Source organism: Martes martes (assembly GCF_963455335.1).
Source record: "Martes martes genome assembly, chromosome: 16".
In the NCBI taxonomy this organism is placed as follows: Eukaryota; Metazoa; Chordata; class Mammalia; order Carnivora; family Mustelidae; genus Martes; species Martes martes.
Window position 1 is genome coordinate 9,424,797 of NC_137904.1, and position 23,601 is coordinate 9,448,397.

Sequence of the window (23,601 nt, forward strand, 5' to 3'; positions counted from 1 at the left end):
CTCGATCCCAGGAGCCTGGGATCATGACCTGAGCAGACCTAAGATCATGACCTAAAGGCACACTCTTAACTGACTGAACCACCCAGGTGCCCCTGATTGGTAATTTCTGTTATTTTTCTAATAGTTCCCTGATTCTTTCCTTGTGGTTCCCATCATTCTGCTGTTGGACCCATCCATTTAGCTTTTTATTTCATTTATTGTACTTTCCAGTTTAAAAATTACCATTTTTTAAAAAAGATTTTATTCATTTGACAGAGAGAGATCACGAGTAGTCAGGGCATTTAACAGAGTCAGTCATTTAACAGTAGTCAGTAACAGTAGTCAGTCATTTAACAGAGAGAGGGGGAAGCAGGCTCCCCGCTGAGCAGGGAGCCCGATGTAGGGCTTGATCCCAGGACCCTGAGATCACGACTGGAGCTGAAGGCAGAGGCTTAACCCACTGAGCCACCCAGAACTCCTCCATTTGTTTTTGTTTTTGCTTTTTTAAAATCTCCTGGTTTTTTGTTGTTGTTTGCTGGGGCTTTCTGTGTTTCTGTTTATTCCAAGCATGCTTATAATTTCTTATTGAAACATTTCAGCTTTGGTGCTTTAAAATCTTCATTGGATAATCCTGACATGTCTGTCACCTTTGTGTTGGCATCTATTGATTGTCTTTGTTTATTCAGTTTGTGATCTTTCTGTTTCTTAATATGCTGGTGATTTTTTTTTAATTGAAACTTGGATATTTTTGTATTATTTTAGGTGACTGTGGATTGTGTTTGACCCTTCTCTTCTAGTCGGCTTTTTCTGACACTACAGTGGGCGGGGGGGAAGGGGCACCATCTCTTACTTTCAGGTGGAAGTAGAAATCCACGCTCCCCACTTGGCCTTCACTGATACCTGATGGGGGCAATTCCTTGTTACAGCAGAGCTGGGGTGAGAGTTCAGCTCTCCTTGTTTCTTCCTCTGACTCTATCCCAGCAGGGAGGGGGAGGGGGGCCTTGTTACTTCTGGGTAGGGGCAAAAATCCTAGCTGCCTGGTCTCCCAACACCTTCCTGGTTGGGGTGCTGGGACACCTCTTAGCTGACAAGGGTAGGAAGGAAGTGTTTGCTGGCATGGGTGGGTCTGGGGCTGAGTCTTTCCCGTCATGTGTGGCAGGAATGGAGCAGTTATCATCTAAGAATATTCTGTGTTACCAGGTTGTTCTTCCCTGGTTCTTCAGCTAGAAAGAGCAGTTTTTATTGGGGCTTTTATTTGTTTGTACCTGTTGGCAGTTCCGGGTTGGTCATTCTTACAGTACCTGGTCTGGGACAGTGAGACAAAAAGAGAAGCCAGGGTACATATCTCCATGTTGTTTTCAGGCCTCAGGACCCCCAGCCCTCATCTCTGCTGTCTTCTCTCCACCTTGCAGAGACTCCTTAGGTTTTTCTTAGATACAGTGTCCAAGGTTTGATTTGTACTTAGTAGGAGGCATAGGGAAAATTACATCTACCTATCTTCCAGGAAGCAGAAGTTTCAAGTAACCTTTTTTTAAAAAAAAGATTTTATTTATTTATTTATTTGATAGACAGAAATCATAAGTAGGTAGAGAGGCAGGCAGAGAGAGACAGGGAAGCAGGCTCCCTGCCGAGGACCCTGGGATCATGACCTGAGCCGAAGGCAGAGGCTTTAACCCACTGAGCCACCCAGGCGCCCTTCAAGTAACCATTTTTGAAAGGACTTTCAATTGAGGAAGACACCCAGACCACCAGTAGCCTCTTCCCAGAGACCAGCCAGAAGCGCAGTCTCTGATTTATTGGGTTTGTGAGGGAGGGCTGAGTCTATTTATTTATTAATGTTACAGATTTTATTTATTTATTTATTTATTTATTTGACAGAGAGAGAGAGAGAGAGAGAGTGAGCGAGCGCAAGCAGGGGGAGCTGCAGGGAGAGGGAGAAGCAGCCTCCCTACTGAACAGGGACCCCGAAGCGGGGCTCAGTCCTAGGACTCTGGGACCAAGACCTGAGCTAAAGGTAGACACCTAACCGACTGAGCCATCCGGTGCTCCTAGAACACTTATTTCTTGCCCTGTGCCCTCCATTGTCCCAGCCTTCCCACTTTCCAGGACAACCTGCCCACCTGGAAGGGTCCCTTTTGGGGTGGTATGTCCCAGAAGGACCTGGCAAAGTGAGGTGGGTGCTGGCAGCCTCCTGGTTTGCAGCACATGGGGTCAGTGCACACTAGGCTGGCGCACGCTAGGCCTGAGTAGATGTTGAGTCAATAACAGTGCTGGTGGTGGGTGCTAATGAGACTGTGGCCAGGTTCTGAGGGGACCTGTGGCAGTCCCTCACATCTCCAGCTGCTCAGGAAAGGTCAGGTAGATGTAGCTGCCAATTTGAAGTCTCCCCAAAGCCCTGAGACCAGAGACTAGGAGAGTAGCATACAATTACAGCTCGACAAAATGGAGGACACACTGCCTTGTTTGACATCCTGATTTCACACCTCAGGGAACCGCTAACTAAGAGGCGAAGTGCGGAAGTCACCTGGCCCAGGATCCCCCTCTGGCCCTGACTTTTCCATCTTGTGTGTGTATGTCACTGAGTGGTATGTGAGAGACGCTGAGTGAATGTGCCTACCTGTTTGGGGAATAGCTGGGCGCCGCTGGGCTAGTATTTGCTAAGACAGACCTTACTCTCTTCTGTTTTCCAAGACAGAATTTCATTCCACATCCTCTGTGGCCCTCCTGTGTTGCGCCTCTAACCCCAAGTTCCCTGCCAGCACCCACTTCCCGTGTTTCATCAAAATCAGTCCCTCACTTCCTTTCCTCAGCCCTCTCTATACCCCTTTCCTGAAGCTCCTACTACTCTGTTCCTTTTCATGGGGAAAAGTCAGAGCTTCCCCCTGGGGACCTAGAGGGCCCTGCAGAAGCCAAGAAAAAGGAGTGTTTTTGGCTTACCCCAGAATGCTGTGTGACCTCTGGCAGGTGACCTTCCCTCTCTGAGTCACTGATTCCATAGCTATAAAATGAGGTGGTGAGACAGGGCTCCAGTTTGGAAAGTATTGAATAAAAAGCATGTTAAGGGGACCCCTAAAGCTTTCCCAGAGATGATTCATGTGTGTAAACAGCAGGCAGAGGGTTTGGGTTTTAATTTGTGTTTCTCCCCTCCAAAGGGTAGTGGCAAATTGACTTGCTTGTGCCTTTTCCAGCTGCTTCTCACCAGCCAGGTATGGCTGAAAAGGGAGGTGGAGCCAGAGTGTCTGTCTAGTGTCTCAACTCATGTCGAGCTCTCACTGTCAGGGGCTTAGGGGATGGGGGACCTTCCTTAAAAAAAAAAAAATTAATAGCTAACATTTATTATGCACTTAGAGGCCAAACACTGTGATTAATGTTTTTTCCTCATACAATTTTGAGATATAATTTACATACTATAAAATTCAGCCGTTTAAAGTGTACAATTTAGTGGCTTTTAGCATATTTACAAGGTCATTTAACCATCTCCACTTTCTATCTGTAACTGACTGTGAACAATCAATTGAGATGACTCACTACCTTCGGACCAGCCCTATCTCCACTTTCTAATTCCAGAACATTTTCATCATCCCACAACCCATACCTGTTAGCAGTCATTTCCCATTTCCCATTCCCTCCATGCCCTGGCAACCACTCATCTGCTTTCTGTTTCTGTGGGTTTACCTATTGTAAGCCAAATCATACAATATATGGTCTTTTGGTGTCTGTGTTCTCTTACTTCTCTCACTCAGAATAATGTCTTCAGGGTCCGTCCGTGTTGTAGATCATGCCAGTATTTCGTACCTTTCTATGGCTGATAATATGCTGTTGTATGGATGTACATTGGGATTGTTTCTACCTTTTGGCAGTAGTGAATAGTGCTGCTGTGAACATTCAGGTCCACGTTTTTATTTGAGCACCTGCTTTCAATCTTCTCAGGTGTATATACCTAGGAGTAGAGTTCTGGGTTGCGTGGAATTCTGTCTTTAACTCTTTGAGGAAATGCCAGACTTTTACACAGTGGCTGCACTATTTTATTTCCTGTGCTGTGTTTTAGTTGCATTACCTCATCAGTCATCACATAAATCTCATGAGGTGTGGATATGATTTCCATCACCCCAACCTTTCAGATGGGACAGTTGAAACCCACACGGTTTTCAGCCCAATGTCACATAGCCAGGAAGTCGATGACTCTTTGGCCTGTGCTAGCTGTGATCACTAAAGCAGTGTCTCTTCTCCCAGGCCCTGTTTTATACTATCAGAATGAGGGCTTTTGGCTGTGTTTGCATGATATATGTAGTACCCAGCACACAGTGACATGGTGATTGAAAATGCCGTTGTTTCCTGATCTTCGTGCCTTAATCAGGAACTTGAGAGAGGCATCTGTGTCGTAGGAGTTCCTGTACTTTGAGGTTTTTCAGAGCCCTGACTGGTTTTATGTCCCTTTCTCCACACCAGATGTCACAGGACACCCTCCCCTCCCCCCACCTCCCCCAGAGCCTCTTACTCCCAAACATCTTTCTTGGGAGACTTCGCCTGTGGCTGGGAAATGAGATGCCTGGTGTATGCTAATCAGAGGAGACTTCTGTTTCCAGGGAGCACTAATCTTTAACTTGACCATCGAACCTGTTCTGTCTCTGGTCCAAGCCACTGATGACCTGCCTTCTTTTTTTCTCCTCCAGGCAAAACCTATTTATGGTGGCTGGCTGCTCCTGGCTCCCGATGGGACTGACTTTGACAACCCAGTGCATCGGTCTCGGGTAAGGTCCTCAGAATGAATTCTTGAGGTGGGAGGGACTGAAGAGGTGCCCATCTAAGGGCAAGTCAGCAGAGTAGAAGAGGGAGATAGAGAGTTGAACAGTGGATCCTGGGATGGCAGGATCAGCAGGTAAACCCCATTTGGCAAACTCGTTGGTCCTACAGGAAATGTCTCGATGATACTAGTTGTGCCAGGTCCACTCTTCAAAAGGAGATGCTCTCAGATGGTGTCTCCTGTTTTCTTCGTGGGTCAGCTTGGCTGCAGAAACAGTTAAATGCAAAAGGCAGAAGAACAGGTCAGCAAACATTTGCATTATGCTAATTAAGCTTCTGGTTCCTTCAGTCCCTCCCTTCCTCATGCCATCTCTCTTCCCTCCAGTCCTCCCTGGCTAGCAGATGAACACTAGTGAAGGGGTGACGCGCTGGAGGGCCAACTTAGTTTTTGCCGCATCTCTCCTGAGCACCAGCCCAGGGTGGGTCCCTGCTGTGCACAGGTTGCTGGGAGCAGCCCAGGCTGAGCTGGAGCATCGAGATGATTAAACCAACATTGTCACTAACCAGTGGTTTGTTCCTCTACCAGGGATCCCCTTTGGATGACTCCAGTTAAAATACCATCTTTTTTTTTTCCACATGCTTTTTCCAGATGCTGCTGCCCATACCCTGTACATTGCTCCAGCTCCTCTCCCTTCCTGTCCCCTGTTCCCTGAGAGCCTCTACCCTGCCTCTTGATCTCTTCTGTCCCTAGCCTGAATGCTGCAATCTAGGGTAGGGGCCGTGGTGCCCCACAGATCTTGTATTATGTCTGGGACCTTTAGGATTACTTCTGGTATGGGTTTTGACTTTAAAGATATTACTATCTTTAAGGGAGCCTTGAAAATGTTTCTCAGGAAGATTCCAAGTAGCCTCTCCTGGACACGGAGCATGGAGCCAGCTGTCTACAAGTCCTCTTCACAAGGCTATCTGAGCATCCTGTTCCTGTCATCCAGGCAGGAGGACAGCAGGGGTGACTGTTCCAATGCCTGCAGTAACGAGGGAGCAGCATCCTTTCCTGTTCTATATTCAGATCATACAGAATTGCCATTTCCAGCTTCTGATGGGAAAAACATAATTATGAATGATATAATTCTGGCCCAAAGCAAAGAGATATGATAGTTCTTGTGGCCTTATTGCCAGTGAAAGTATGAATTTTGTTGGGCTTTTTGAAATGTTGAAAATAGGTCATAGATACTCATGATGATCTTTGGGATTTGGGGACCAAGAGTCTCTTATTCTGGATATGTTTTCCCCACCACAAAAAGGAAAGCACATACTCTCATGGTTCCTTCTGTTCTGTTGTCAGTGCCTTTGGGTCCCCACTGACCCCCAGTGGCCTGTCCTTTGGATAGAGAGTAGAGAGGCACACTTTGCTGGTCAATCACTCCTTGGACATCAGAATCATTCCCACAGGTCTCCCTCCTTCTCAGTTTTGATTTTTCTTAGCTTGCTTATCCTCAGTGAACACTGGAGCCTGGCTGTCTTTTTCCGTGTCTCCCACTCCCTGTGGGTCTCAGAACAACCGTTTCATAGCAGTTTCCTCGATTTTGTCAGAAGCAGGAAATCAGTGCCTGCCATTCTCCAGTTATTCCATATCATACCATACAATTCATCACGTAAATACTGACACATGTTATGTGATCATCTCTGGGCTGGGTACATAGAGAATGCAAAAAGGTGACCAGGATACCATCTCTGCTCTCCAGGAGCTTGCCAGTTAAAATAAAGCAGACATCTTGTGACATATCAGTAACTCCTGTGGAAAAACACTGGGCAGTTTGGGTCTCTCCCCTCACCCAGTGCCATCTCCCAAATTACTGTTCTTTTGCCCTGGGTCCCTCCTTTCCTGCCATCTGCCCCAGAAATGGAAGCTGTGGAGCCTGCATTCCTTTGACATAGGCTCGTGAGCCCTGGGGACGCAGCGAGCAGAGATGGGGCCAGAGCCCGGCTAACCACCCACTCTGTGCTCCATTGCAGAAATGGCAGCGGCGGTTCTTCATCCTCTACGAGCACGGCCTCTTGCGCTACGCCCTGGATGAGATGGTGAGTGTCCTGCTGCGCCCACTCCCTGACTCGAGCCTCCCCGAGGCGCCTTCTTTGTGTCTGCGTGGGTGTCATCTGTGAGCACAGCCCTGTGTGCTCTTGCTTGGGCTTTGGGGCGCCTGCAGTTTGAAGAACCTGCGGCATCTGGTAGAGACGATCCTGAAAACCCAGACCTTTGGCTTGGGGCATCGTTAGTGGTGCAGGTGAGAGTAACCAGTGAGGGAGGAAGACACTTCCGTTCTGGGCTGATAGGAGTCAGACTTGCCAGACCACTCCAAGTTAGAGAGAAGCAGAGTAGGCTGTGGGCCTCTAGCAGCAAGTGGGGGGCTGGCCCAGGGCGTGTGTGGACGTCGAGCACATGCACGTCCCCGTGCTGTACTCCCAGGATTGCCTCTCTGTTCCATTGCTGTAGGGGGTCTCGCTTGTCATCCACCTGGTTTGCTCCCTGCTTCCTGGGCCAGATGTGTACTGTTCTTGGTCCAGAGGTGAAGCTGAAAACCACCAGGGGGAATGTTCTGGCTTTTCTTTTACTATCCATTTTGCCTCCCGAGTTTTTCTCTGAAGGAGATTGGTCTCTCCTAAGTAATCTAAAGTGTGACCGAATTCCAAGCTTTTTAAAGGATTGAAGATGGAAAATGTAGGCACTTTTTCCTGTTCCATTTGAGTTTGTGAGTGTGTGTGTGCATTTCTGTGGGCAGCATTTTTAATTAGGACTGTCCTAGAAAATCTAGACGTACTATGTAAAATGGGTTGACCCCATCCCATCCAGAGTTCATTGTTTTGCTACAGGAGTAAGAACAGGGTTCTGGAACCGTATGCAGAGATAACTGTTGTCTCCGAGGACCTAATAGACTGTCGGGACACTTGGATTTTAGGGTGGTCAGTACAGCTGTGTGAACAAGCCACAAGTGAGTCCATTCTCACATGGGGGTCCTAATCTGAATGATGTGATGCTTCCTCTATTTCGTTTCTCAGATGAATTAATGGGTATGACATTTGGGTATGGAGTTAATAGATATGGTACTTACTTCTACATCAACTATCACCTCATTGGTTCCTTCTTAAAATCATTTTCTTCTCATTTTTCCTGGTGAGTGTATTTATACTGTGTGCTAGGCCGCAGGGGGTGTTTGCCATGGAAGCATCTGTAGTCCAGAGTAGATTGGAGGTGAACACCAGTGAGGGGGTGGAATTCACTAGAAATAAGAGCAGGAGGAATGATGCACCCATTCCTTCAGGAAAAGGAAGCAGGCCTGGAGGCAGACCCAGCACCGCCCTTTGTATTCTCCCGAATTGACCGTTGTACGAGCAGTAGCCCGGGGTGGGAGTTGGGCTTCTCCGAGCCTTGCCATTCCCCCTGTCCTCCCTGTGTCTGGCTGACTTGTTCTTAAGTCCTGCAGAGACGAACGGTAGAGAAGGAACCGCAGAGGTCACTGGGTTACATCCAGGCTGGGCTGCACCGTGAGCCTTCCTGAAAAATAGAGTTCCTTGGACTTTCCTTGGAGACCGATTATTCTGGTCAGGAAATCTTTCTTTAGGTCTCACTGGAGTCCAGTCCAGTCTTTGTTCCCTTCAGCTCAGTTGCACGAGCACAAAGAGAGGGTAGCTCGTGCACAAACGCAGAGCACATGCTGCGTCCCACGAGCCGCTCCCACATAATGGGGGCTGTTGAGCCCCGAGTCCTGACACCTTGCAGTACATTGTGGTCTCCCAGCAACCTGATCGTTGGTGGGTATTATTTCATGGGCTGCTGGGGCAGAGGTGCCAGCGATGTGGGAAAAGAAGCCCCAGGAAAAACTTGGACTACAGAGAGGGCATTGTGGGGGACGCCCAGAGTTGAGAGTTTTGGACCGTGGACCACTTTCTGGCAGATGACCTTGGAGCTGAAGAGACTGACCTGGTGTGCGAGCTAGCGTTGAAACGCCCAGACTGCGGGCAGTGCAGATATGCTGCACCTCCAGGAAAGAGAGTGGCGTTATTTCTGGGAGTGAAAAAAGACAATGGCAGTCGCACTGAAATACGTTTAAAGCAACATTTCAGACCTGTAAGAGTTTTCCCCGTTGTGTTTGGAGAGTCCTCTGGGGCAAGTTGCAAGGCAGCATCTGGGCTGCAGTTGAGAAGGGGCTCGGTGACAGGGGCAGTCCACTGCCAGCTGATCGGGTCAGCATTGGCAGCTGCTGCCCTGGGCCTTGTAGGTGGACTCTGGAGGGGCCTCTCCCACCCCAGGGGTCTCTTTCGGGCCTTGTTCTTCACCACTCCCCGGATGAGCACAGTCCAAAATCCTGGAGCTCCAGCCCAGAGGTCAGCTTTCCTGGTGCCTAGATTCCTGCCTCTCCCTGGCCAGCAGGGTCTTGAGACCTGGAGCAGGCGAGCTTTTCAGGCAGGCTCGTGTGTGACCTGGATGCAGCCACGCCGACAGTACTCTCTGAGAGAACCTGGACGTGGAACCACGGTCTGCAGCTGGGCACCACTGTGCTTCCTGGGGCCACGTGGCAGTGTCTGGAGTCTTCTTTGACTCTCACGACTGTGCGGAGGAGAAGGAGGTTGCTCTGGACACCTCTGGGTGGAGGCCAGGAGGGCCGTGATGCACAGGACAGGCCTCACGACAGGGAATGATCTGGCCCCAAATGTCAGCAGTGCCAAGGCTGTAAGACCCTTCGCGATCTGGTCAGTGGCATGTTTAATTTATTTATTTTTATTTTATTTATCTTTAAGATTTTATTTATTTGACAGAGACAGTGAGAGAGGGAACACAAGCAGGGGGAGTGAGAGAGGGAGAAACATTCTTCCCGCTGAGCAAGGAGCCCGACACAGGACTCGATCCCAGGACCCCGGGATCACAACCAGAGCCAAAGGCAGTTGCTTAACCGGCTGAGCCACCCAGGCACCCCCAGTTTGTTTGTTTTTTTTTTAAGTAAAATATAAATTTGATTTGCTTTCTTTTCACCCCGATTCTTAAAGTGTGGAAGGACTCCCCTCTCTGATTGCCTGGGTGGGAGGGAGGTGGAGGGGCAGAGTTAGCCGGCTGGCTGGTGTGGTAAGTGCCAGACAGGGAATAGGGTTGGGTGTGTTCCCGGTGTGGAGGGCTTTCTGTGGGGTGTCCCTGCTTATCAGGTGACCGAGGAGCTAGCAGATTGCTTATGTGTGTGGCTCTTACCTCGGGAGCATGTAGGTCCCCCTGACTGTGCTGTACTCAGAGCAGCGTGGTATATAGTGGCCCCATCTCGGTGTCTGCAAGAGCAGCGGCTTTGGGCAGCCTGTACGCACTGCCCATCCTCCTGCTCCTGCTCCCTGCCTGTGATAGAGTAGGGCACTTTATGGCTGGGCTGTTCCCTTAACACTTAGCATAAACTGTTTCAAATTGTTGCTTGACTTTTATACAATATTGCTATTTGTTTTCATTGGTTTCAATGTTATCTTACCAACTAGATTGTAACTTTTTTTTTCCATCATTGATATTTCTTGGTATCTCTGCATTGTCTGGCCTGGGGCTTGGGTGGCACAGATCTGGTAAACATTTGTTGAGTTGAACTAACCAGCTTCGCAAGTGTGTTGCTGTAGAGTTTCTGCTCTCTGTGTAGGGAGAAGGTGAGACCTGGGGTGTTTCCTGGAGAGGGCTTAGGTGTGTTGTGTGTCGTAGCTCTCACTGGTTCCTGCAGAAGGCTCCAGAGAGCAGAGTGGGGAAGGTTGCCCTGGGCTCCCTCGGCTGACACCGACACGGGCACGGCGGTTGTCAGGAGAGCCCGGGAGGAGGAGGGGGCTACAGAGCGTGGGTCAGTGGCTGCCTTGAGGGCGGCCTCGAGAGGGTTTTATGCTCAGAGACTTGTGCTAGGTCTGGAGCCTTCAGGCCTAAGTCTGGCTCCAGGGGCTGACTGTCGGCCTTTCTCTTCCAGGCAGCTCTGAGATGGGGCTAACCTCTGGGAATCACTTTTCCTTTTTTGGGAAATTTCTTTCTCGATACACCCACATACCCTGTAACTGGTGGGTGTGGAAGAGAGGCACATTTCCCAAAAAAGGAAAAGAAATTTACCAAACGCAAGCTGAGGTAAGGTGGGCTCAGGGCAGCCTCACAGACAAGTGGGGGCCTGAGCAGTTTGGCTGGGCCTCGGGTTTTTCCGGAGAGGACAGAGTAAGAATCTAGAAGTCTACCCTGCTCCCTCTCTCCTCTGCTGTTGTTCCTTCCTCTGGGATCTGCCCATTACTGGAGCACATTCTGCCACCTCTCTGAGCTTTCAGGGACTGATATACAGCTAAGGTACTGGTTTTATGAGAGCCCGAAGGTCATTAGAAGGCTTTCTCAGAGAAGAGCCAGTCCAGAGGGGAAGCGCGGCTAAGTTGTAGGTGGAGCACGCTGGGCTGTGAGGCTTTTGTGGCTCTGCGCTGGGACGGACCCGGTGAGCGGTCTGCTCTCTCGCTTTCATGTTCTCTTCCTTTTCCCTCTCGGAAGCCAGACAAAAAGATCGTCTCGGGTTTTTGTGTTTTGTTTTTATATTATAAGCTATATATAACAAAAGTTGCCATTCTAGCCTTTTTTAAGAGTGTGGTTCTGTGGCCTTAAGCACCTGGACACTTGTGCGGCCGCCACCCTCAGTGGTCTGCAGAGCTCCTCATCTCAGCCTCTCTTCCCCCCACTACCCACCGCCCTTGCTGCCAGCCCCTTTCTTTTTTCTTTTTTAATTTTTTTTAAAATTTCTTTTCGGTGTACCAGAATTCATTGTTTATGCACCACACCCAGTGCTCCATGCAATACCTGCCCTCCATGATACCCACCACCAGGCTCCCCCAACCTCTCACCCCCTGCCCCTTCAGAACCCTCAGATTGTTTTTCAGAGTCCATAGTCTCTCATGGTTCGTCTCCCCCTCCAATTTCCCCCAACTCACTTCTCTCCATCTCCCCATGTCCTCCATGTTATTTGTTACGCTCCACAAATAAGTGAAACCATATGATAATTGACTCTCTCTGTTTGACTTATTTCACTCAGCATAATCTCTTCCAGTCCCGTTCATGTTGATACAGAAGTCGGGTATTCATCCTTTCTGATGGAGGCATAATATTCCATAGTGTATATGGACCATATCTTCTTTATCCATTCATCTGTTGAAGGGCATCTTGGTTCTTTCCACAGTTTGGCGACTGTGGCCATTGCTGCTATGAACATTGGGGTACAGATGGCCTTTCTTTTCACTACATCTGTATCGTTAGGGTAAATACCCAGTAGTTGCTAGCCCCTTTCTGCTTCCTGTCACCGTGATTCTGACGACTCTAGGTTCCTCATATCAGTGGACTCACCCAGTATTTGTCCTTCTGTGTCTGGCTTATTTCATTTAATGTAATGTCCCCACTGCTGATCAGGTTGGAGTATGTGTCAGATCTCCTTTTTTTTTTAAGATACGGTGGTCTAATGGTGTTGAACCCTGTCTGCTCTAAAACACACTGGTTCTGGGTTTCTCCTGCATGGAAACCATGGAGGGATTGTACCTCTGCTTCTGTGGCAAGTGCGTGGTATTAATGGTCACCTTTCACCACATGGGGCTTCTCTCCATTCTTTGCCTTGGGAGTCGGGACAGACCAGAGCTGCGTGACACTGTAGGGACTGCACAGCCGAGGACCCTTCCCTTAGTTCACCTCCCCAGCCATAATCAGGAAAACACTTTCAGTCCTTGCGTACAGGCCTTTTTCAGGGGCAGCCGTGTGTTTGTCCGTCCCACAGAATGCACAGGTCCAGCTGGTGCAGTTATGCTGGGGTGTCTCTGCTTGGAGGGTCTGTCTTTGTGTTGAGAGGTCAGCTTGGCGGGAACATTCTTCAGGGGATGCTTGCTGTGTGCTCACAGAGTGGGATTCTGGCTCCTTTGTAAGGATTTGCTTCCTATAAGACAGGGTCCTGGAGGTTGCTTCGATCTCAGGACCTTTACCCACTTCATTCCTGACATATTCTGCTCCTCTGGGGCCCTGTCAAAGCCCTGAGTAGTGCCCAGGTGGACAGGCCCTAGAAGGGCTGGCACAGCTTGGCCCTACTCTCTTTAGGAACGGTCTCTGAGGTACTTTTGCTATGTCCCCCATCTCATTTGTTTGCAGACATTCCCCTAAGAACCTCCTGAAGGCAGGGCCCAACTTCCCACAGTTTAAGTCACCAATCCTGGGATTTTCAGGAAGCACGAATGTTTGAGAACCTTTTCTGTAAGCTCTGGCTTTGTTTCTGCCTCACTTGGCGCTTTCCTAGGCAGAGGCAGGCTGATGTGTCTGATTCATCGGTAACCATTGTGGCTATCGTGTCCCTGGCTCTTGTGTCCATGGGGTAGAAACACACAGCCACACGGCCACGAGGTGGTCCCTCTCGTGGTGAAGCTTATAGTCTGTTGGGATCCACATGCACAAAACCATGATGTGCGTACTGTTCAAGGCAGTGGGTCATTTGAGGAGTCAGGGAGGTCTTCTGAAAGGAAAGAGAGAACATTGGCCACCTTCCTGCTTGTCACAGAGATTGGGGAGGAGCAGCAGGCTTGGCCCAGTGCTGTGTTGGCTCTTCAGGCACTATCTCTAATGTGGTCCTCCTGATGTCGCCCTGAGAGAGATTGTTGTATCCATTTCATAGATGAAAACGCTGAGGCCCAGAGATACAGTAGGGGTCACTCCACTTCTGAGCAACACACTGAGATTTGTAAACAAGTGACACACCTTCTGGGAGAAAGATGGTGTCTTTTCCCCAGTGGCCCCGTCCTTCACAGTGTCTAGCAATGGCCGACTCAGCCAGCATCTGCTCCCCGCGTGTGGGCAGGGAACGGTGCTGGCCAGGGGCCAGGCTGGGCTCCCGGCATCCTGCCCACCCCTCAAGTTTGTCTGTAGCCACAGACTGGCAGCAAGAGTAGTTTCCCTTGTGTGTTGAAGCTAGTCAGACGAAACTAACTTCAGGCCTACAGTCCGGGTGTACGAGCGTGCTGGAGATGTGTGGAATCCGAACAGCCTTCCTCTGTCTGTGCTGAGAGGCCGAGATGCTTCCTCGGATGCAAGGGAAACTTCCTGTGCAAAGGGGAGGGGGGAGATGGTGAACCTGAGAAGATATTTTATGGATTAGTCTCAGGTTTTTAGATTTATTTTTAAGTCTGTCATGTGTTCAGCCTTGCTTTGGCCTTCATTCTTTTCCACACGGTTTCGGCTTCCAGGAAACAGGCAGGCCTGCTGTGTCAGGTGCCAAGAGCCTGAAGGGTGTAGGGAGAATGTTGGTTTGGGAGTGCAGTAAATGTGGGTTTGAAGCCACTTCCTCTGTTCTGGCAGGGTGGCCTTGAGCAGGGCCCTCCTCGCTGTCCCCTTTCCCTCCTTCCCCTCTTCTGCTCTGCTGCTCTTCGATAGTCCAAAAAAGAACTCTGAACTTGGAAGTGTTTCCTTATCCAGCCCCTTGGGGGAAGTTGGGGAGCCCTTAGGGGAAGCCAGTGCTGAGGCCCCGCGGACCCACCATGTTGTGCAGGGGTGTGTGGGTGCTGTCACCCACAGTTGGGAGACCTCTGACTTTAAGTGGAGTTCTTCACAGAACCTTCCTGGAAGGTATAAAATGGATGCAGTCTGGTGCCCCTTGAGTTCAAGTTGTGAAATAATCCCAAGCCCTCCTTCCCCAGCCCTCAGCTGTACTGATGACTGGGCCCTGACTGGAGGGACCTCCTTCTGTGGCAGAATTATCCAGGTGTCTGAAGGCCCAGGCCACGTGCCTGCACAGACAAGGCACTTCTTCTTGTGTCGACCACGTAATTCACTTATTTTTCCAAAATAATGGACTTTGTCTTCAAACATCTGCAAAAGTCTTGTTTTGCTAATGTGGGCTGAAGTGTGAACAGTACTCCTCTCTGGGTTAACTTGGAGGCCCATGTTGGGGCTGCTGTTTGCAGGGAGAAGTGGCAAGTAAAGGGAGGCAGGAAGCAGGCCACTGGCGGCTCCGGGATATGTGGAAGATGATTCCAGGTGTTGAGGTGCTTTGCTGCCCCCTGCATTAGCCAGCTGGACATGGGGGCCTTTGATGAGTCCCTTATCCCATCTTTACTTCATCATGGCAACTGAAAATAGTCTTCATCTCTTTGGGAGTGCCATTTTAACAGTCCCTCTGCTGGAAGGTGAGGCACTAGGGCTGTCCTGGTGAGTCCGTGTGGTGGTTCCTTGGATGCAGAGAGTGAATGACACAATCGGGGATGGGTCATAGAAAGGCCCTTTGTGCCTCGCCTCTGGGCTTCCTGCTGGCCACTTTGCCTTAGAGTATCTTTGGGCCAACCTTAAGTTATTTTGAAATGTTGAAGTGATTGAGCAGGGTATGACATAGATGAACCCAGGTGGCATTGGGAACTCTTCCCAGCTGACAGTGGAATTCTGTTGTCAGAAGGTTGGAGGGTCAGTGGCGAAGCTTACAGGTGCCACATGCCATTTTCCCTTAAGTTTGATTCACTATGATGCATGAGACTTCACCCATTAGAAAGAAGCACGTGGGGCACCTGGGTGGCTCAGTCATTAAGCATCTGCCTTCGGCTCAGGACATAATCCCAGGGTCCTGGGATCGAGCTCTGCATTGGGCTCCCTGCTTTGTGGGAAACCTTCTTCTCCGTCTCCCACTCCCCCTGCTTGTGTTCCCTCTCTTGCTGTGTCTGTCTCTCTGTCAAATAAAATCTTAAAAAAAAAAATAAAAATGAAAGAAAAAGAAGTATGTAGATGCTGGGACATTTTCTTTGTGTCTCTCTGGGACTTTCAGTATAGACATTGTTCTCTGGAATTGGGACCAAACTTTAAGACCCTCCCCTCCTCTCCTTTTAAAGTAAGTCAGGGAGGAGCTTGGGGACATGGGCTGGTTCAGACATTTGAGCCTGGCATTATTACAAAGTGCAGCATTCTGCCTCTGGTAGCTTTTCCTTGTCATTTCTTGTCATTTACAACTCTGTATGCTGGCCCAAGTGACACATCTCACACATGAAACAGCTGGGGCATGGAAGCCAGCAGTGGTGAACCATGGTGCTGTTTGGATGGAGAACAGAGCAGACTCTGTTGCAGCACAGGGGTTTCCAGAGGTGACCTGGTCCAGACCTCCGTTTTATGGGTGGAGAAACCCAGTGCAGGGGGTTAGCAGTCTGACTGGGGGGGCTCAACCGGTAGGTGTGGGCTAAGCAGCCAGGTTCTCCGATTGCCAGGTCCTGATCTGCAGTCTGTGGGCTGCCCTTCAGGGAGTGGAATAGGTGGGGAAGGAAGGGCTGTTTTATGTATAGGGGCCTGAGAAGGGGTTGGTGGGAATGTTTCATGCCTCCAGAGTTAGAATCTGAGCCCTGTAGAGGAAGGAATCAGAGGACCTGCAGGGATCGGTGGGGAGAGGGGGTGAGGTAGACGGGAACAAATAAATACTTGCCAGGTGTGGTAGGATGTTTCTGCAGGTAACCCTGAATCCTTCACAAGAACCAAGAAAAGATACTGGTGCTGTGCCCACGTGGGCCCAGGTCAGCTGCGCCGCCCCTTCCTCTGTCCCTTCTCCTAGGACACTTAGGCTATGTGGGTCTCCCTCTGCAGGACAGCGAGCAGCTCAGGACCGAGGCTGCTATTTGCCTGCACACACGGGACATTAAGTAACATACCCAGGTGGGAGCGACGCTGACTGGGTGGTGAGTGGGTCTATTGTCCCCTTAGCTCTGGTGCTTGACTCTTTGCTGTAAACATTTTAAGAAGACCTCCCACTGAGAACCCAAGTTCTTTGCCTTTCACTCAGCTGAGAAATTGGCCACCTCGTGTTGCCCAGTGAGTGCCTTTCCATCTCACTGGGACTGTCTGGTGTGCTTACCTTCCTTCCCAGTTACATAAACGGTGAGTCAGGGATGGCAAAGTAGTCATCAGCTGCCTGCCTGTATCCAGCATCCGTGAGCCGTAGTGAGGTACCCACGTTCTACGTCTGCCTCCCCCGGTGTGCCTGCAGGTACTGAGTGGGGAGGCTTGTGGAGGCCGTGAGGAGGAGGAGGCTAACAGAGGAGGCTGAGGGCGGTTTTATGTCCTCTTGTCCACTTGGGTGCCATCTGCCCAGCCCTTTGCGACTACACGGCTCTGTAGTGGCAGGAGGAGGTGATGGGGGCGGTTGGAGCAGCTGTTCTGCTGAGTTGGTGGAGGGATTTCTGCGGCCCTCGCTCTGCACTGGGATCGAAGCCTAGGATGGGCTGTGATGGGCACCCGTTTTGGAGATCCTCAGGGCTGGGGGTGGACTTCTCTGTAGCAGCTGCAGCCGGTCTGCCGGGGGAGTCTTTGATAGTAGGCTGGGCGACTCCCTCCTGCAGAGACAGAAATGACTTTGGGTATTAGGAAAGTGAACAGCTTGCAGTAATTGGTTAGGAAACTAATTAAGTAGCAGCAGAGAAAGAACTGTCGGAAAAGAGTCATTTTATGGGAGTTAGCAACAGAAAACATTTGGGGTTGAAAAAACAAAGCCAAGCAAGTGGTATTAGTATGTTTACATGTGTACATGCAATGCGCAATCACACATGCGCAGGCGGGGCTGGGTAGCACACAGCCAGGCCACGGAATCCTCCAGGGGTACAGTCCCTGCACCCTGACCTCCTGGGCCCTCACACCAGCACCCCCCCAGGAGCCCACTGCACAGGTGCCCGCTGCACGCACTCTCCCTGCCTGAGTCTGTTGCTTTGGACTTCCCGGGAAGTGGGCAGCGCTAGCCATCTGATAAGCCAAGCCACTTAAGGTGTTTATTGTGGGAAGGCAGCTTAATACGTTTGTGGCTTAATCTCCCTTCTCTCCACAAAACATTTTTTCAGAAGCATCTTTTCTTTGCAGGGAAGGGCAGGGCATGTTCTTTACGGTGAGAGAACTTTGAAGCCAGGGGGTGATTCCAGTGGTAAAATGGCAGGAACGATGGTAGGCAGGTGGGGGTTGTTAAGGCAGGGGGTTCCTTTACAAGGTCTGGTTCAGGCCATGTGCATGCGTGTCGAAGAGTCACTCGCTCACAAGCATCTGTTGGCTGCCTGGAGTAGTCAGAAGTGAACTCCGAGGCGGCTTCATTCTGGGGAGAGGGCACTGATAGTAATGCCCGACATGGTCAGCGTTACTGGTTGCCTGCGGCTGCCAGCCAATCACCACTAACCTGGTGGCTGAAAATGACACAGATGTGTTCTCTGACTGTCCTGGAGGTCTGCCTGGAGTCCAGAGTCTGTCACTTTGGGCAGAGCTGGTTCCTTCTGGGGGTTCCAGAGGAGAACCCGTGTCCTTGCTTGTGCAGATTCTGGGGGCTGCCCCCACTCCTTGGCTTGTGACCCCTTCCTCACGTCACTGCTACCCTTGCTTTGGTTGTCACCTCTCCTGCCTCTTTCTTCTACGACACTTGTGATGACTTTGATAAGTCACCAGATAAGTGATTCCTCTCCCATCTCAAGACCCTTGCCTTAATCACACCTGCAGGGTCCCTTTTGCCCTCTGAGGTCACAGGCACAGGGTCCGGAGATTGGGACATGGATATCTTTGGGGGCCATCATTTAGCCCACACAGAGGGTATGATAAAGGGAGCTGAGGCAAAGTGTTCTGGAAACAGAGGAGGATGAGCTGAGTCTACCTAGAAGGTTTCACAGAAGAAATGAGCTGGGCCAGGTCTGCACGGCTGAGTGTCATTGCCCAGCCCAGTCTGGGAGATGGTGGGGAGGGCTGCCCACCTTCTTGGCAGAAGTTGGACTTCCAAGTGACTAGGGCTGTGGCTGCCTCCCCCTTCACATTGTTTTCCTGCGCATTCTCTCCCCAGCTCTGGTGTGGGGCAGTGTGAGCAGTGGTTTTGACACAGAGGCACTGGGAATGGAAGAAGAGAAAGGCGGGACATGGAGGAGGGAAGCAAAAAGATGGGGCCAGTAGAGATTGTCGCTGGTGGCACGGACCCCACCTAGTGTCGCATGTCTGTGTTTTCAGAGTGAGTCAGTCATGGAATGGCCGTGTAGGGAAGGGCCCCAAAGGACCAGCCCTTATCCAGGGCAGGCTGATAAAGAAGTGGTTTTGCCCAGGTCATGGCAGCATAGAGACTGGCATTGCCAAGCTCTCACAGTTGCTCTGACTCAAGTCACCTCCTTGAGATGAGCTCCTCAAAGTGGAAGGGGTTGGGGCGCCTGAGTGGCTCAGTGGGTTAAGCCTCTGCCTTCGGCTCCGGTCATGATCTCAGGGTCCTAGGATCGAGCCCCACATCGGGCTCTCTGCTCAGCAGGGAGCCTGCTTCCTCCTCTCTGTCTCTGCTTGCCTCTCTGCATACTTGTGATCTCTATCTGTCAAATAAATAAATAAATAAATAAATAAATAAATAAAATCGTTTAAAAAAAAAAAGTGGAAGGGGCTGCAGACAGCACGGCCGGCTGTCCTTTTCATCAGGCCAGCCTGCGGGGAGGGGCAAGGGAGGGACGAATCTCCACTGTGTCCTAGAGGAGTCTGTCTTCCTGTGGGCGAGCCTGGTTTTGTTTACATCCAGTGAGTGTGGGGTTGCTTGCCAGGCTCGTGGGACACTACGGTGCGGGAAGGTGCAGGTGGAGGAGGACCAGTACTCCCCAAAGGCGTGGAGGCTTTGAAGGACTTTGTACAGTCCCACTCGTGATCTGCTTCCAGCCACATGGGAGCCCCTTGCTCTTAGGCGAGAAGGGTCTTGAACATGATTCCAAGGCTGGGATGCCAGCCCAGCTTCTACTTCACCCGCTCTTTGTCTCTTGTCAGGTAACCTTCCTTTTGGACTTCTCTACCTTTGGATGGGAGGGAGATGGATGGGCTGCCCTTCAAAGTCTAATATGAATGATTCACTTTTGTTCCCTTGAACCTGCTGGTGAGGGTTGTAACCTGTTTCCTCCTCAGTCAGTGAGGATATGGTGGCCTGACCATGCTCAGCAGTGCCCAGATCCCCGATGGAAATCAGCATGTGCAGGTGCTTACCAGTGGCACCAGGCTGCCGATCCAAGGCCGTGGTGGCTGTCACTGGGGCAGGAGCCTGAGGCTCACTGCCTTCAGGTAGCCATGTACATTTTTTTTGTTTTGTTTTGGAGCCAGGTAGCCTCTGTGATAAATGCAGAGGTGAAAAGTCACGTACCTCAGTGCTAGCTGTTCTCACTGGGTTCACACTGAATCCTTAACATGGTCCGTGGAGAGAGCAGTAACTTGCCCAAGGGTCAGCTTTTCCCCCGGCAGAGCTGGGCTGCTTGTATCCAGTCATGGGTCAAAGACCTGGTCGAGGAGCTGCTCTGGCTCAGTTCCCATAACTGAGCTGAGGCCCAGGCACCCTTACCGACTCTGGGATTCCAGAGCTTTGTCTGGTTAATGTTTGCAGAGTTCTGGTATGGCAGGATAAATGATAGCAGAAGCTTTACACCTTTGTAGTGTGACTGGTGCTAAAGCTGTTGGATTGCTAACACCTGTTGGCACCCAGTGCTCCCATGTACCCAGCTGGCGCAGGGAAGTCACAGGGGCTGTGAAGGGCTAGGCCACCTCTTTTCCTCGTTCCCCTAAGGCAGCTAATGTCTGGAGAATCCACTGGGGTGGGGTGAGGTTTACTTAGGCCTGGGTGTGGAGGGCGTGCCTGGCCCTGACTTCTATTCTAGTGTGTTCTCAGGAGACCTAACCGCATGGCCACATATTCTGGTCCCAGAGAGGCACAGGGCCACCATGGCTGCATCTGAAGGGACCAGGGGAATGTGGATGTAGTGTGGTGTTGGGAGGGTCCTTGGAGATGTCCTGGAGTTTAGCGCTCACCTCTGACAGAGGAGAATGAAAGCCAGAGGGGAGAAGGGGTCTCTGCGGTCACCCACCAGGAGATTTCAGGGACACATCTCTGCCTCCATGCAGTGGTACTCACTGCCTGGAGTTGGGATTGTGTGGGAGCGGGGCCGTGTCCTTAATGAGCTGTGAGCTACCGAGAAACAGACACGCTTCCTTATTTTCTGTACCAGCAGAGCCTCGTGTCTGTGGAAGTGCCCAGTGATTGTGGCAGGAATTGAACTGCCTCTTCCAGGGTCAGGCAGGTGTTTGGCACAGCAGCATGCTGGATAGCCGACCTCGTCCAGGGCCTTCTTCACTGCGCCACGGTGCTCACAGTCCTTCCCCCTGCCCACCTGGCCTCGGAAGGCGGCAGCCCCTGAGACTTCCACCTTTGGGAAGCTGAGGATATGAGGCTGGGGCACCGAGAGGCTGGCGGTGTGATGGACCTGGGCTTTGCATAGAAGAGTGGCAGCTTGTGTGAGAGAACACACCAGGTTTCTTCTATTTCAGAGACCTCCATTCCAAGACAGAGGAGAGAACACAATCCATGCTCCAGTGAGGAAAGGTTAGGAAAATAGTCAGCCCCAGCCCAAGTATGCCTGGGCCTGGTTTCTACATCAACACTGACACTGGGGAGAGCCAAGTACAATCAGAGTATCATTGTAAATGAAGTTTGATTGTCGTTCAGGGGCGTCAGGTAGCCTGTGCTGGGAGACGACGGCCAGGCTGGCCTTCCAAACACAGCCCTTAGCCAGAATAACACGAACATCTCTCCCGCTCCCGCCTGGTGTACGCCTCTCTTGCTCTCTCTTGGTCTCCCTCCCTCGCTCTCTCACACTCTCTCAGGTTGCCCATAATAATATCTCACTGCTTTCTCCCAAAATGTCCTCCAAGGCATCCTCTGTCCCTCTTCTGAGGGTAGGCGGTGTTACAGTGCAAGGTGTGGCACACGTGCACAGACACCGTTTCCAGCTAAACCTGTGTTGTCTGTGTAGCCAGACTCGACTTCCTCTGCTTCATATGCTGAGGCTTGTTACAGTCATGTGGAAAGCTCATGGTACATGATCAGGAAAAGCGTAAGTGCTAAGAATCCACGTCAGATACGTAACAGCTGTCACCTGCTTGACACGAACTGCAGCTTGGCCTCCAGTACTGGCTTTAGAAAGGAGCATGTTTCTAACCCCGTGTCTTCTCTCTGTGCTTGCCAGAGACTTGGGGATGGAGGGGCCAGAACGTGACTGGTGGGAATTCTCAAAGGTTCCCCACGTGTTCCTGTCTTTTTCTTCGTTTGCTTGCCTTGGCCCACTGGATCAGATCACTGTGCCCAGCTTCCTAACTGCCTTTCTGTGGCTGAAATGAACTCAAGTCCTGCCTTTCCGAGGTAGGAAAAGAGGAGTGAGCATTTCCTCATAGGGCCACTCAGCCGTTTTTATCTTTCTTTCTACATAGGCCCTGTAGGGAAAGACAAAAGCTCACGTAGGTGGTGCTGATGGACGTCAGGAGGTCCTCTTCGGATGGAACCCCTCGTCCTACTGCTGTGGGCCTCTGCGGAGGCAAGGGGAGCAGTGCCCTCCAGGCCAGTCGCGGGGAGGGTGTGGTGGCGGCTGCTACGACTGCCCAGAGGGACAGGAAGGCCCAATCATCTGTGGAAAGGAGTGGACGTGGAAGCATGTATCTCTTCCATTTGCTCACTCGTCCATTCACTCACCACCGCAGAGGTCACAGGTGTTTGTTCGGAAGGGACGCTGTAAGGGTGGCCGGTGCAGTGATTTGACGGATGGAAGAGGGGAGAGGTCTTCTGTATTGAACTTTAGTTTTTTAACATAACAGCATATGTGAACTTCTGATAGCTTGGTACCGACTTTGGCCATGCTGTTTTCCCCCGTATATTGTTAGCCTTTTCCCATCTGGGAAAAAAGCATTAGCCTAGAACATAACCAGGTATTTGGCTTAAACTTTATATGAAACCCCAAATCAAGCATTGAAACTGTTAACAGCCTGAGAAATGACCTTTCCGTAACTCCTGTGGGCAGCACATGGGCTCCGCGCCAGTGGATGCCCTATTTGAGGTCTTCAACTTAGGAGGAGTGGTCTTTTCTTTCCGATGGCCTTGCCCAATGACAAAATAATACATGAACGCACCCTAAAGAGAAGCTGCAGCCAAGCTGACTGTGTGAGCTGAGGGCCCTGGGGGTCAGTCTCCCAGACCCTCGGAAGTCGTCTTCTCTTGGGTATGAGAATAAGGCCGTGTATCGGAGGCTCCATTTCCTATAGTTTGGTATTTACCTTGAGACCTTACTGTGTTCTCTGATAGACCTGGAAGCTGGAAATGGGCCAGGCGGGAGTTTTGAAGGCATCATGGGACCTTTAATTTTTTTTTTCAAAATAATATAAGTACATAGTTTAAAAAGTCAAATACATAACCAGAATTCAGGAGCGCACTGCTCTGTTCCATTCCTCCTTACCCTTGAGCCTGTTTGAAGAAGAGGCTGTTTCTCATTCCTAGAGCTAGAGAATTCTAGTGCTTCCCTCTCTGTTTGTAACATGTTTATACTGCTATTTCTTGAGTTCTTTAAGGTATTATCTATTACCTGTGTACGCCATAAGATAGGATTTAGTTGTCTGACCTGCATGGCTTTGCCACACACACACACACACACACACACACACACACACGTACATACGTGTGTGCGGGCACATGTACACTCTCCTGTCTTCTCTCATCCTTCCTCCGTCCTACCGCAGAGTTACATTAAATTAAATATTAGGGTTGCGTTAGCAGTGTGTAAAATATGACGGAGTGTGAAAAGCATGCACACTCAAGCCATGTGGTAAACTATGATTATTTTCTTACATTTGGGTTCTCTTGCAGTTAATAATTGCCTTCTCCCCGCTTCATTTCATTGTCTATATAACCTTGGTTGAACCCTAAACATTCTGACAGAACTGTAAAGTTCCTCTTGATGTGGGCAAGTACCTGATGCAATGGTTCTTTTCTTTTTCTCTTTCTTCCCTGGTAGCATCCCACATGGAGCTGGCTGTCCTCTTGTTCCAATTTGGACTGGCTCTTC

The 23,601-nt window shown here is 50.5% G+C and overlaps 1 protein-coding gene across 4 annotated transcripts in view; it reads left to right on the forward strand.

The window, feature by feature from the left end:
• Positions 1-23,601, forward strand: part of MPRIP (myosin phosphatase Rho interacting protein) — a 142,152-nt gene that overhangs the window by 25,630 nt on the left and 92,921 nt on the right. For all 4 annotated transcript variants that reach the window (XM_080825802.1, XM_080825803.1, XM_080825800.1 and 1 more), the window contains exons 2-3: positions 4,653-4,730; positions 6,739-6,804. In XM_080825802.1, the coding sequence (XP_080681928.1) occupies positions 4,653-4,730; positions 6,739-6,804 (144 nt within the window). The remainder of the gene's footprint in view (positions 1-4,652; positions 4,731-6,738; positions 6,805-23,601) is intronic.